Source organism: Pinus tabuliformis, chromosome 8 (assembly GCF_031772625.1).
Source record: "Pinus tabuliformis cultivar Carrire ecotype Pingquan chromosome 8, CPIR1, whole genome shotgun sequence".
Taxonomy (NCBI): Eukaryota; Viridiplantae; Streptophyta; class Pinopsida; order Pinales; family Pinaceae; genus Pinus; species Pinus tabuliformis.
Genome location: NC_142294.1, coordinates 184739316 through 184753251, shown reverse-complemented (window position 1 = coordinate 184753251; position 13936 = coordinate 184739316). Strand labels below are relative to the sequence as shown.

The window sequence follows — 13936 nt, the reverse complement described above, 5'->3', positions numbered from 1 at the left end:
CAATGGCCCAAAGGGCACCGAGAATAAGGAAAGAATCAGCAAAGCAATGACTTTTGATTAACAGCTTAATAGTGAAACCCAGCATTTGGATCATCTTCTATCACATTTAACTGAACACACATTACATTTGGTTCTTGCATGTCAAATTCATTTCTTTTGAAATATTATTGTCCTAAAAACGTTTACTCAGCATGCAAAAGCTTGACAGTAGCTGCAATTTATATTATTTCATTCTGTCTCTGAGAGCTCATGACACAGACTATCATTCGGTTGTCATTAGAAATATCCAAACACAGAAGCATGGGTATTCATTTTATAAATGTATATCACTCAAATAAGTGGCACAATGAGTGGGACATTGGCAAAATTGATGGCATCACCTATTGATAATCTACAGTCAGTAAAATTTCAGCTCATGTATGCAACAGTGATAATATAATGTTTTGATTGTCTGCCCACAAAGTCATGTTCTGTAGAAGGCTGACTTCACAACTACAGTTGACCAACACGATGGGATTTCTTCATCACACATGAGTGTCCCGGGTCATTATTCTAGAGCTATCCTGCACCATGACATGCATTCTTTGTAGTAGCATCCACATAGGATCTCCTCCCAAAAGGAGAACATGTCAAGTTCTAGGCCCTAGTACCTACATAGTCAGTTTTTGTGGAGTACACTAGAGAAAGATGCACCCACTTTGACACAATATTACTTTAATTGAATCATATACTTTCCTACCTTGTTTGATGATCAATGTTGGCTCAGAATTTATTTACCTCACTGGATGTACCATATTGTTGATCCGTCTAACAGTCGCATTGACCACTTTTGTTCATGTGAGGAGATTAATAACATTTCAACTTTTAATCACCCACAGAAACTTAAGAATTTTGCTTGAGAACCCATGTGACATAACAACAGGTCATATTGACAAGCAACTAGCGTTGAAAAGCCCACAAAACAAACAGGTATCATAGGCAAACAACTAAAATTGAACATTTTATCCAGTATTTGCCAGATGCACTTCCTGGATATTAACTTTCCAATTAACCACTCAGACATTAATCCAAAGTTTAAAAATTTTATAAAAAATGAAATATATTGTTCACATACAATTGACATCCATGAAAGGAAAATCTTGAGAATGAATTTCTACTAATTGGAAGCACAGGCTCTGTGCAGCAATCTTAAATGATTTTGTTTACAGATGTTAGCATAAGCCTCAATCCAGCTCTCTTTAACAAAGCAAGAAAAACATCAGCATACAAACACGTACTTACAGCATTTGTAAAAGCTGATAGAACCTCTACTCGCTTGTACCTGCAAAAGAAATGACACCTGTAATCAGAGAATATGCCATGGCAAAACTCGGACTAAGCTCTAAAAAGTAACTCTTTACATCAAATAGCTGAAAGAAACTATTGACCTTTTAAAGACAAATTAAAATACTACTCATAATAGGCAAAGGATCTTAGCACTAGGATTTCAAATAATTTCAGCCCTTAGAATATAAAAAGTTACGATAATTTCAGTCATAACTCTTATTGCTTTAGAAATCTAACTCAACTATTTGTCATTCCTATGGATCAGTCTACTTAGTCTTATTAAAGAGCCTCAATAGGCTATGCAAACTACAAGGAGACAACTAAGATAAGATAGCTTTATTAATACCCAACAAATGACCACAAAAGTAGGTCAATGGGACTGCTGAATGCCGAACATATTGGAAGTGTGGAAAAATGGCTCCTAAATAAAGCAAGATGCCTAAAGAAGACATCGGTTTATGGCTCCAGTATCCAATAAGTGAATCAAGAGACAAATAATTTGTTGCAGTCATCAGCATGTTATACATCCCTACTCAATCAGCTGTGTGTGAACTATTAAACTTGCAAGTTGGAAGCTCTGCATACAGGAACACCTTGCATACAGGGTGTAAGTAAGAAAGAACCGAATTTCTATACACAAAGCATGGCCTATATCTTCAACGTGACTACAATTCTTCATTATCCGTCGTGTTGCACAAAATGGTAACCAAAAGAAAGAAGATTTTTAAAAAACAATTGCAAATGCATACATGCATACATATATATACCACAAAAACCATGAGCCGTAAAATTTTCAGAATGCCAGTCATCAATTATAATTTGAGAATAAATCCAAAAGCACAGTTACCATTAGGGAAGACCCAACCCCTCTATTCATAACATGATCTGTCAGAAACAGTCAACACAGCATTTCAAAAATCTGAAACACTGCCATGATATTTCAACCATGTTTCAGAGGCATTTCAGTCAACAATCTGCTTCCAAAACACGGAAACATGTTCCAAGCACCTGGGATTGGTATTTTCTGTAACATGGCTCATGTGGCAAAGCTGGGAAATGATTCTAATAAAACTTGGGGTCTAGATGATCTCCTATGTTGCTGGGAAAAATACCAGTACCCACCGTTCCACCATTTCTAAAGGTTGGGGACCCCTAGGAAACATTCCCAAACTGTCAAGAACTCCATAACTCGCTGCCTGTACCGAAGATGTTCCGGGTAGATTTTAGAGATGTTCCAAGCCTGTATTTTCAGATTTGACAATGGCCATTGATAAGTGGAAAATATGATCATTTTTCACATCCAAATTTTTGTATTATCTCGAATCTAAATTTGAATCTATACAAATCACAGCTCAAAACGTGAGTTTTGTATGATAGGTTTCTGGTAGTTTAACTACGGTCTTTTCAGCAACAATATTACAGCAAGTGAAGCCTGCATATCAACAAACCAATAAATACAACATCTCAAAATCTGATCCTTGGGGTTATCACTCTTGGTCTTCTAGTTTTGGAAGTCATCTTGGCTTTTACACATTGTTCATGGGTGTCCAGGAGTTATTCAAGTCCAGTTCTTCCACCATCCAACCTTAAGAATTGTGAAAACAATCAGATAGTAGTGACACAGCCTTGGTACTACCACCATCCCAACCTTAAGAATTGTGAAAACAATCAGATAGTAGTGACGCAGCCTTGGTACTAAATGTTTGAACAAACTTGTCTCAATTACCCTCTTAATCTGAAATATGAAAACCTAATCTCTTTACAGAATGCATGCATCTATATCCCAAAGTGTTTTGTAGTGGTTTACATGGAGAATCCAAAGAACAAGGAGTTTTCAGTAAATTGGATTCACGGAAATATGTCTTCAATTTGGTAGTATGATTGTCCTGTTATCATACTCTGTACATTCCTAATTTCAACTTTTCACACACATAACTTATAGGCTATTTGTCGTGTCTCCTGTTATGAGCTTCAGGTTATCATGATTATTTACTGATATGTACTTTTATGAGTTTCTTAGTTGTGTACCCTGAACCAAGACCAAAAGATACTTCTCTAGATCAAAATTTGTAATCCAAGAGTTGATATAGAACAGTTCTCAAAAATTTGAGAAAAAAACACAAAAAACATCTACTTAAAGTTGATGCAGGCAAATCCATGCTACAACTCAAAAGCTAACACTTCCAAACCTCTGTTGCAGGATACGTGTAGTTGAGGGCCATACCCCGTATGTTTCCGAACAGAAACGTGTGCTGTGGTCCAGAAAAACATTTGAGGCAATATACACACCTCCCACCTATGGGAAACGCATTTCATAAAGCCTATAACACATTTCCAGGCCATACCACCATCAATACAGTGGATTTCCAAAATGGTTTAGCTGATTCTTTTACTTGGTTTTTGCCTGGGTTTGACGAAAAATGCTGGTAATTGACGGTAAAGTTGAATTCTTGAAATAAAACTTTGCATTTCCTTCATCTTCCTTATACTAAAGAGAAAACTGGCATTTCCTCTATCTTTTCTTTTCTATCTTTTTACCTAAATTTAAGTAAAAGAGTAGAAAAGGATTAAAGGAAATGTTAACTTTTACATTAAGACATTAACATCAGCATTAATTGTTTCAGGGTGTTTGAAAGTGGTTCCAACCTCATCAGCCTGCATATGGAGAAAGTAGAATTTCATATCCCATTCAAAATTCAACAGACTTGAAAATTTTCAGTATTTTAAGATTGGCAAGAATGTAACATTTTTATTGCATTCTATCATGTATGAGGGTATGGCATTGGCATTTAATCAATATCACCGAGCCCTTTATGTACCCCAATGCTGATGACACTAAACGTGGAACTCCTTTGTCACCACTTTTACAAAAATGTACCCTTTACTCAAACCAAAATCATTGATTAGACATGGTGAGCTTTTTCTACCATATTTGACCGATGTTCCTGGAGGATCAAGGCAGAGGCAAAAGCAAAAAAAGGAGGCCGAGGGAGATACTGATCAGGAAGATCCCAATATAAGAGAGGTGAAACATTGCTTATCATTTAAATGTTCTTGCTCATTTGTTAATGATGCTTTCTCTCAAAATTTCAATATACATTCTTTTTTGTAATATCATGTTTCCCCCTCTCCTAAGTTATATATTCTTATTTTGTCATGTCATGTTTCCCTGTTTCCAATGTAGGAATTTACAGGGTAAGTTCCTCAGACAGAACACCAAAGGACACCGCTCACAAACAGAGTGCAGATCAATACACCAGTACTTTTGACGTGGTTAAAACCCTCAAAGAGGGAAACAGTCCACAGCCTGAGCCAACGCGGCCACTTCAGGCAATTTATTAATAAAAGAATGAAAATTTACATATGCTTCTCTCATGAACGGTTAACCTACAAATGACCCTCCATGCTCTTTAAATAGAGATCATGGACCAATTGGGTGTTAAGCCACGGATCAAGTGTCGATAATACCGAGGAGAGAATGAACCGTCGGATCACTACATATCGTGACCGTCGGATTGTAAGTTACAAAATGTACATAGTAAAGAAACACATTTTACCTAACCCTATACTAGACCAAGTTATACTTAACTATTTCCTATGTGTCAGAATATCCTAACATCCCCCCTTAAGAACAACTTGGGATAGGATTGAAGGATTTACAAATGTGACACAATAGGAGAAGGAAGGAGGCACTAGAGCCTATCCCCCCTTAGTGACAACTTCCTGAACTCCAACCATAAATCGAAATTTAGTGAACTTCGCCTCTGTGAGAGCCTTTGTAAAGATGTCTGCAACTTGATCATCTGTTGAACAATATTGCACTTCAAGAACATGGTCATGAATGAGCTTTCTAATGAAGTGCATGTGCAGTTCAATGTGTTTGCTGCGCTGATGTTGGACTGGATCTTTGCATAGTTGAATGGCACTTTGATTATCACACCAAAGTGTAGTCGGATGCTGCTGCTGAAAGCCAAACTCTGACAGGATCTGACAAAGCCACAAGGCTTCCTTACTAGCTTCTACGGCACCACGATACTCTGCTTCTGCTGAAGAAAGAGAAATGGCACCTTGTTTCTTACAAGCCCATGTAATAGGTCCTGAACCAAGAGTGAACACATAACCTGCAGTAGACTTCCGATCATCAGGGTCACCAGCGCAATCGGAATCAGTGAAACCAACCAATAGAGGAGATGCTTTGGCACTGTAATGAATCCCAAACTGCTTTCCAATGACTTTCACGTGGGTTTTGCATAAACCGAGCAACAAGGCCAACAGCGAAGGAAAGGTCAGGACGAGTATGGGTTAGATACAAAAGTTTTCCTACAAGTTGACGGTATAAGGTAGCATCAACTTCAGGAGAAGTACAAGTGACTGAAAGTTTGACTCCAGACTGAAAGGGAGAAGGGGCTGGCTTACAGTCTTCCATGTGAAAATGGCGTAGAATATCACAGGCATACTTGGATTGGGAAAGGGAAATACCTTCCTTGGATTGCAAGACTTGAAGACCAAGAAAATAATGTAAGTGTCCTAAGTCTGTCATTTCAAACTTCCTTTTAAGGCTAGACTTCACATGGTTTATAAGGTTGGGATCACTACCAGTCAGGATAAGATCATCAACATAAAGAACAAGAATGATAAGAGACTTGCCCACTTTCTTGGTGTAGACAGTATTGTCAGAATGACACCTAGAAAAGCCATTTTCTAATAGAAAGTTATCCATTTTGGCATACCAAGCTCGAGGAGCTTGCTTGAGACCATAAAGGGATTTCTTAAGCTGACATACAAGGCTGGAGTCTGTTTGTATAAAGCCAATAGGTTGTTCCATATAGATTTCTTCATGCAAGTCCCCATGCAGGAAGGCAAATTTAACATCCATCTGATGGACTTCCCATTTGAAAGAGGCAGCAAGGGAAAGAACAAGGCGGATAGAGTTCATTTTGGCAACAGGGGAGAAGGTTTCAGTGTAGTCAATGCCTTCAACTTGTGAAAAACCCTTAGCAACAAGACGAGCTTTATGTTTATCAACTTTCCCATCTGGTCCATACTTGGTTCTATAAACCCATTTGCATCTAACAAGTTTTCGTCCCTTTGGTAGAGGAACAAGATCCCATGTATCATTTGCCAATAATGAATGATATTCTTCATTCATAGCTGCTTCCCAATCTGGATGGCCTGAAGCTTCTGCAAAGGTGTCAGGATCATAATTCACTGAAGCTTGAGCCAGTAAAGAAGAGGCTCTCTCGAACTGAGAACGTGTACATCGCTGATCTATAGGATCACCAGCAAGATCACCTGCTGCATCCCGAGTAGCACGGACCCATTTTGGAAGCTGAGGAGCTGAAGGAGGATCCTGAGAAGGTGGGGGAGGATTGTCATCCTCGCTTTCATCATCTGAAGAAAAAATATTTTCAAAAGTAGAAGAGATAGGAAGAGGTGGCACATCCGCCAAACTAGGCTCGTAGGCCGATATATTTTCAGCAAACTTTACATCTCTTCTAATGATAACATTCTTGGACTTAAGTGGAATAAGTCTATATCCTTTGACATCTTCAGAATATCCAACAAAAATACATTTTTCACTCTTAGGTTCTAAAGCTTTATGTTTCTCATCTGGAATATGGGCCCATGCTTCACTTCCAAAAACACGAAAGTGACTTACATCTGGTTTAATTGAGCTCCATGCTTCTTCTGGAGTGATATTCTTTAAAACCTTAGTAGGAGTGCGATTTATTATGTAATTTGCACAGTTAATTGCTTCTGCCCAATAATTAAGACTAAGTCCTTTAGATTGAAGCATACAATTAGCCATTTCCTTTAAGGTGCGATTCTTCCTTTCAGCTACACCATTTTGTTGTGGAGTATATGGAACAGTATGTTGCATTTGAATTCCATGCTCAGTGCAAAAGTTGATGAAGTTGTTTTTAACATATTCTCTGCCATTATCAGATCTTAGCTTAAGAATTTGATGTCCAGATTGTTTTTCAACAAAGGCCTTAAAGGCCAAGAACATGTTAAATACTTCACTCTTGAGTTTTAAGAAGTATACCCAAGCGCGTCTGGAGAAATCATCAATGAAAGTTAAGAAATACTTGTAGCCAGAGAAGGAAACAACTGGAAGTGGACCACATAAATCACTATGCACAAGTTGTAAAGGGGCTGAGGCGTGCCAAGAGGCACGTTTTTCAAAACTGTCCCGATGATGTTTTTCGAGTACACATCTGGAACAAACACCATCTCTGCAAGATACCATTGGAAGACTTGTCACCATATTTTCTTTACATAGATTCTGAAGAGAGCGATAGTTTAAGTGACCAAATCGCTCATGCCAAAGTTTGCTCACTTCATCATTATGAGCAACAAATACTGAGGGAAGATTTGATGACCCAAAGTTGTGAAACTTATACAACCTTGTAGAATCATCAGCAATGCCAGTAGCTAAAATCTGTCTAGGATCTCTTAGGTCCTTAATTACAACATCGTGAGGTGAAAATTCAACGATTTTACCTTCACCTGAATGGGTTATCTGATATACAGATAGAAGGTTGCAGGATAAGGTTGGAACACATAATACATCATAAACTGACTATTGTCTAGATGAACAGTTCCAGTCCCTACAACACTAAGAGATCTATCATCACCAACATATATATTTTTGGTGTTACAATCATTTAAAGAAGAAAACATGGCTTTGTTTTTGGCCATGTGATAAAAAGCTCCAAAATCAATGAGCCACTCATGAGAATGTGAAGAAGAAGATACATTTAGTGCATATCCAGACCGAGATGCTTGACAACCACATGCAGAAAGTGCCATTCCTGAAGATGAAGTTGAGGTTGAAGAGTGCTCCAAATGGATGTTATGCTTCTTCATTGCTGCTTCCAAGGCTTCCATCTTCTTAAAGCATTTGGATTCCAAGTGGCCATCTCGATTACAAAAGTTGCAATGTTTATCAGTCTTCTTCCCTTTGTTTTTATTTGTCTTATCATTTTGTTGAAATGATTTTTCATTTTGAGGCTGAAATTGCTTAGGACCCTTGTTTGGTTTAGGACCATTCCTTTTAGGATACAACTTCTCAGGATTCTTTGGATTTGGTTGTTGCTGGGCGGCTAACGCTTTCTTAGAAGAGTTTCCAAGATTAAGAAGACCAAGGTGTAAGAGTTTTTCTTGTTCTCTTATTAAAGAATCACAGAAAGAATCAAAGGAAGGGGACTTGTAGTCTTGTCCTTGAGAAATGAAGGCTTCTCTTGTAGAATGGAAGGTGGAAACAAACACAGAGTAGGCTGGTCCCAACTTAGTAAGAATGGAATAGATAAGGTTACTATCTTCTTTCTTAACCTTAACACCTTCCAAGAGAAGTTTAAGGGTCTTGAACTTGGACAAAAAATCTTCAATGCAAGAAAAATTATTGGAGTCCAATGTAAGCAACTCATTTTCAAGTTGATGGGCTCTAAGTTCATTTTTAATTCCAAAGACTTTGGTAATCTGTTTCATTGCTTCATCAGGAGCATCAAGTTCTGCAATATGGAATCTAAAATCTAGAGAAATAGACATCCCTATCAACCCACATGCTTGATCTTGCCTATTTTCCCATTTAGCCGCCTTATCTTCATCTTTCAGTTTGGTTTCTTGGCCTGTGGCTATTCTGTAGAGACCTTTACTTCTAAGTAAATCCACAATGTAGGACCACCATTGGAAGTAGTTGGTGCTGTCAAGAATAACTTGGCATGGACTTTCCATTTTAACAGAAACTGAAGCTATAGATGCTAAAACTAAGTGTTGCAATGGAAAGATCTCGAAAAATTAGGCCGTTTCAAAAAAAAAAGGTTCTGAAAACGGCTTCCGGATGAAGAAGTTATGGCTTTTTGAAGAAAATTTGATGAAGTCGCCGACGAAGTGCAGGAATGTGCGGAAATGAAAAATCCGCCCCCACAAAAAGGAGACTTGAACTCAAGACCTCTACTCTCATAAATTAGCTTTGAACCAAGTGAGCTATACAAAAAGTTTGAGAGAGAGAGAGGGGGGGGTTGAAGCTTTGGGTTGCGTGCTTGCTTTGAGAAAGCTCTTTTCCCTACAAAACAAAAAACACAAATCCCAACACGGACATACAAAAAAAACGAACCTTACGGCTCGAAGTTAGCTTTAACCGAAAACTAAATATTTTCAAAAAACGAACCTTGCGGCTTGAAGTTAGCTTTAGCCGGAAACTAAATATTTTCCTCAATGTTTTGATTTTCCGAGATCGCACTAAGGCGCAGCGGAAAAGAGCATACGCATGAGAAAAATCCTTCATTTATGTTTCTGATTTGCCCAGATCGCACAGAGTCGCGGGGCAAAGAGCATACGCAGAAATGAAAGGTATAGATCCGGTAATAAAAAAAGGCTAAATAAACCGAAACCGAAATAAACAGAGAGAAAAATAACTGTAAACTGCAACTAAACACTGTATACCTCCAGATCTTAAAAATGACGCAACTAGGGCTACCGGAAACCTTTTCGCGTGAAACGAAAGGGGTTCCTCACTGGAACAGATGCTCCCAACACAACAAAGCAGTCCTCTCGGCCCGAAAGCAGTCAGAAACAGTAGATCTAGGAAACGGTAGTCGGATGCAGTTCTACCGGCTTCAGATTTGGATCACCAACAGACGCAGCCCTCAAATAGCTCTGATACCATGTAGGAATTTACAGGGTAAGTTCCTCAGACAAAACACCAAAGGACACCGCTCACAAACAGATCGCAGATCAATACACCAGTACTTTTGACGTGGTTAAAACCCTCAAAGAGGGAAACAGTCCACGGCCTGAGCCAACGCGTCCACTTCAGGCAATTTATTAATAAAAGAATGAAAATTTACATAAGCTTCTCTCATGAACGGTTAACCTACAAATGACCCTCCATGCTCTTTAAATAGAGATCATGGACCAATCATGTGTTAAGCCACGGATCAAGTCTCGATAATACCAAGGAGAGAATGAACCGTCGGATCACTACATATCGTGACTGTCGGATTGTAAGTTACAAAATGTGCATAGTAAAGAAACACACTTTACCTAACCCTATACTAGACCAAGATATACTTAACTATTTCCTATGTGTCGGAATATCCTAACATCCAAATGTTTGAGGAGTCACATTTCCATTTTAGGCACTCATACCCATTTCCCCATACCACAACTCAGTTCCAAACCAGACCCATAAACCTAAAAGCGGGACATGGAAAACCACTTAATACTTTGCAGAAATGCAGCATAAAACATGGATGAATTTTCACACATGCTAGGCACACCCTTTACGGTGATTGGCGACTGTTATCATCTATGTATATCATTTTCAAACTGTGACATTCACCATTTCTGCCTATGCCAGAACATAAATTTGACAGTTCACTTCATCTTAAAAAGAATGGGAGTCTCTAGCCAGTTTTGAGGAAAAAAAAACATATCATGGGAGAGACCAAGGGCCTGAAGACAGAGTAAAATGATCCAGTATAAGAATACTGAACACTTGCCTTAATTTCAGCTAAGCACTGGCATACTACCATGTCCTACTGCAGTCTTATAAATTCACGACCACATAGTTCCATTTTACCTGAGAATATACTTCAGTTCCTGTTAATAAACTTGATGCTTGTAAATGCAAACAATAACAATAATATAAAATAAAGGTTCCAACTTCCTAGTAGTTATAAACCAAAAAGCCTATATAACACAATGATGCATTCACATGCATCTAGCATGCCTTCAATGTGCATTCTAACACTGACACTGGGAGTAAGCTCACTGCTGAGAATACACTTCAGTTCCTGTTAATAAACTTGATGCTTGTAAATGCAAACAATAACAATAATATAAAATAAAGGTTCCAACTTCCTAGTAGTTATAAACCAAAAAGCCTATATAACACAATGATGCATTCACATGCATCTAGCATGCCTTCAATGTGCATTCTAACACTGACACTGGGAGTAAGCTCACTGCTGAACTGAGCCACAAATGAACCTTGAAAATGAAACTTTTTTACTGACATTTGAATGTAAGGATATAAAAAGGATATGGGGTAAAGAGATCCAAAGAAACCAGATATGAAAATATATATACTAAATTCACCACAGAAAAAGTGAACTCACCCATATGAATACACATCGTCAGGTTTCTTCCTGGCAACTGCCATTGCAAATAAGGAAAAGGATAGCACACCACAACCAAATGTTAAATGAAATGCATCTGATACCAAACCTGCACAAATGAATAAGAATACATTCAGCTGCCTCATAAAACTGGGGGGTTTGACAAATTTTAACTTGCTTACTATCTCCTGATTCAGATCATCAGGTTACAAGTGTACAAGATGGCAGTCCAAATAATAAAAAGAAAGCATTCCACCATGCAATTAACTGCAGAAATCCACTGTCAAATGGCCTGAAAATTTTGAACCGGAACTTCATATAAAACCAGTAGGCTACTTTGATTGCCACCAAACTAAGGCCACATTAAGCCATAACGATCATGCGTACTCATTTTCATATTTTTTTCCCAATGTGGCAAGATTATCCTTCCCCTATCTGGGAGTATTCTAATCCATATACGCAGCTTGCAACATCCAAATCAGAATCTTTTGTCTAAAATCCCATGAGTAAGCGGTATCCACTCTGCTGCCAAAATTGCCCAAGACTTGCAACTGGCCCCAGGTGCGAACACAAGCACAGGCACAAGCAGCCCACAAAAACAAACATGCCACTGGGGACCACTGGGGAGACTTGAATCTTGGTGAGGACACCAAAGCCCAATTGACGACTCAAAAATATGAATTAGCTATGCTATTACCTAACTGGAGTATCCAATGTGTTTATGTTTACGTTTTGACATACTTTCAAACCAAATTGGTCTATAGGACCGCCTCTCCCAGAATCAAAATGGAATATAGAATTCAATCAAAATTTACTCTTCGTCAAAATAAAATACAAAATTGAAATAGTAGTAATGAAAATAGAGTTCCATACCTACACGCCCGGTGAAGAGTCCAATAAGCAGTTCCAAGGTCGAATAGGCAACGTTAAGCATAATTAAAGTAAAAAGTCTCCTCATCGGACGGCTTCCAGAGCTGATGATCGGAATCGCCGTCCACACAAGTCCGAACAAGGAGTCCGAATGCCGGAAAGAGCCATAGCTGTTAAAATTGGGCTTCTTACCACTAGTCTCAGCACTGGCCAGAACACCTTTCCCCAACTGTCCATCTTCTAACAAAGGCGTTGTCTTGTCCGACAATTGAGAATTGCTAAATAGATGGTGGTTATGATGGTGATGGTGTTGGTTATGATAGTGATCACGGGATATGCTGGATAAGCTTCGGGATAGCGAAGGTTTTAGGGTTTCATTAGGGATGATAGAAATTGAAGGCTGGCTTGGGTTTTGTTTGAAAGAGCTTTGACGGCTGAATGCAAATCTGCGGTCCAAATTTTCTTCTTGCTCGGGGTTTCGATAGCCAAATGATTTGCTTCCTATTGCCGAATAACGAGGAGAAACTAGCTTTTCGTTTTTCAAATCTAGATCTACCTTAGATGTTGCGGGCTCCATCGCATTTCCAGACACAATTTCCTCGTTCTGGTGATAATGGTGGTGACGACGGTGTTCCATTGCTGCGAATTACAGCTCCAGATTTCAAACTTCGAACTACCATACCAAACCCTAAATTTTTTGAATTCAAATGCGAATTGCAGAGTCTAATAGATGACACTGGGAGTTTGCGATAATAAACAAATTTGGAGAGGAAAAATATTTGTTCTATAATTTTACCTATAGGGAATTTGGAATCTCTGCATGCACGTCAAATGCCGATGAAGTCGTTTTCGATCGCATCCCTCAACCACGATTCGCTAGCCTCAGTTGACGAAGAAACCAGAATCGTCTCCAGGCACAGACGATCGATTGCAAAATAAATTCTTGAAGAGCACGTGCGATGACAAAGTAAAAAATATAATATGTTTTAGAAGGTGCTATGATTCTTCTGGCCGCGGTCTAGCCGTGTAGACATATGACCTCGAGTTAATATGCATCTTTAAATCTGGCGTCTTATTGGGGTCTGATTGAATTTCGGAGTTTCCCAATTTCTTATATAATTTCAATTTAATAAAATAATTAAAACACATTGGTTTTCCTAAATAAATGTCTGGCTGATCTTTTAAAAGCAGTAGTTTTCTATTTTTAATTTTTTTTTCTCGTGTATTTATGATCGGAGTTGTTTTTAATGTGATTTTTTAGTGTCGGATTTTCATAAAAAAAAATTGAAATGAAATCTCGATTTGTGTTATTTAAACTAATTTTTTACTGTATATATGGATTTAGCACCGTGGAAAATCCTTAGATACAAGATTTCTCATCAAATTTGTAATTTCAATAAATTTCTACTAAATTTTAGAGAAATTACCCAAAAAAACCCACCATAAAATTTTCACTAAAAACAACTCCTTTATAATCATATCGGAAATAAAATTGATTTAATAAAATAATTAAATAAAATTGCTTTTCATAAATATATTATGATTATTTTATTAAAAAAAATATTATGTGTGTTTTTCATCTTTACACTATTAAGTGTTTATGATCTTATCTTAGT

The 13936-nt window shown here is 38.0% G+C and overlaps 1 protein-coding gene across 1 annotated transcript in view; it reads right to left on the bottom strand.

The window, feature by feature from the left end:
• LOC149234755 (Cation efflux family protein) overlaps window positions 1–13351 on the bottom strand; it is a 106422-nt gene extending 93071 nt beyond the window's left edge. The window contains exons 1-4 of the mRNA XM_089371923.1: window positions 13117–13351; window positions 12324–12959; window positions 11451–11559; window positions 1282–1321 (exon numbers count right to left, since the gene is read on the bottom strand). Of these exons, the coding sequence (XP_089228049.1) occupies window positions 1282–1321; window positions 11451–11559; window positions 12324–12957 (783 nt within the window). The 5' untranslated portion in view covers window positions 12958–12959; window positions 13117–13351. The remainder of the gene's footprint in view (window positions 1–1281; window positions 1322–11450; window positions 11560–12323; window positions 12960–13116) is intronic.
• Between the last annotated feature and the right edge of the window lie 585 nt (window positions 13352–13936).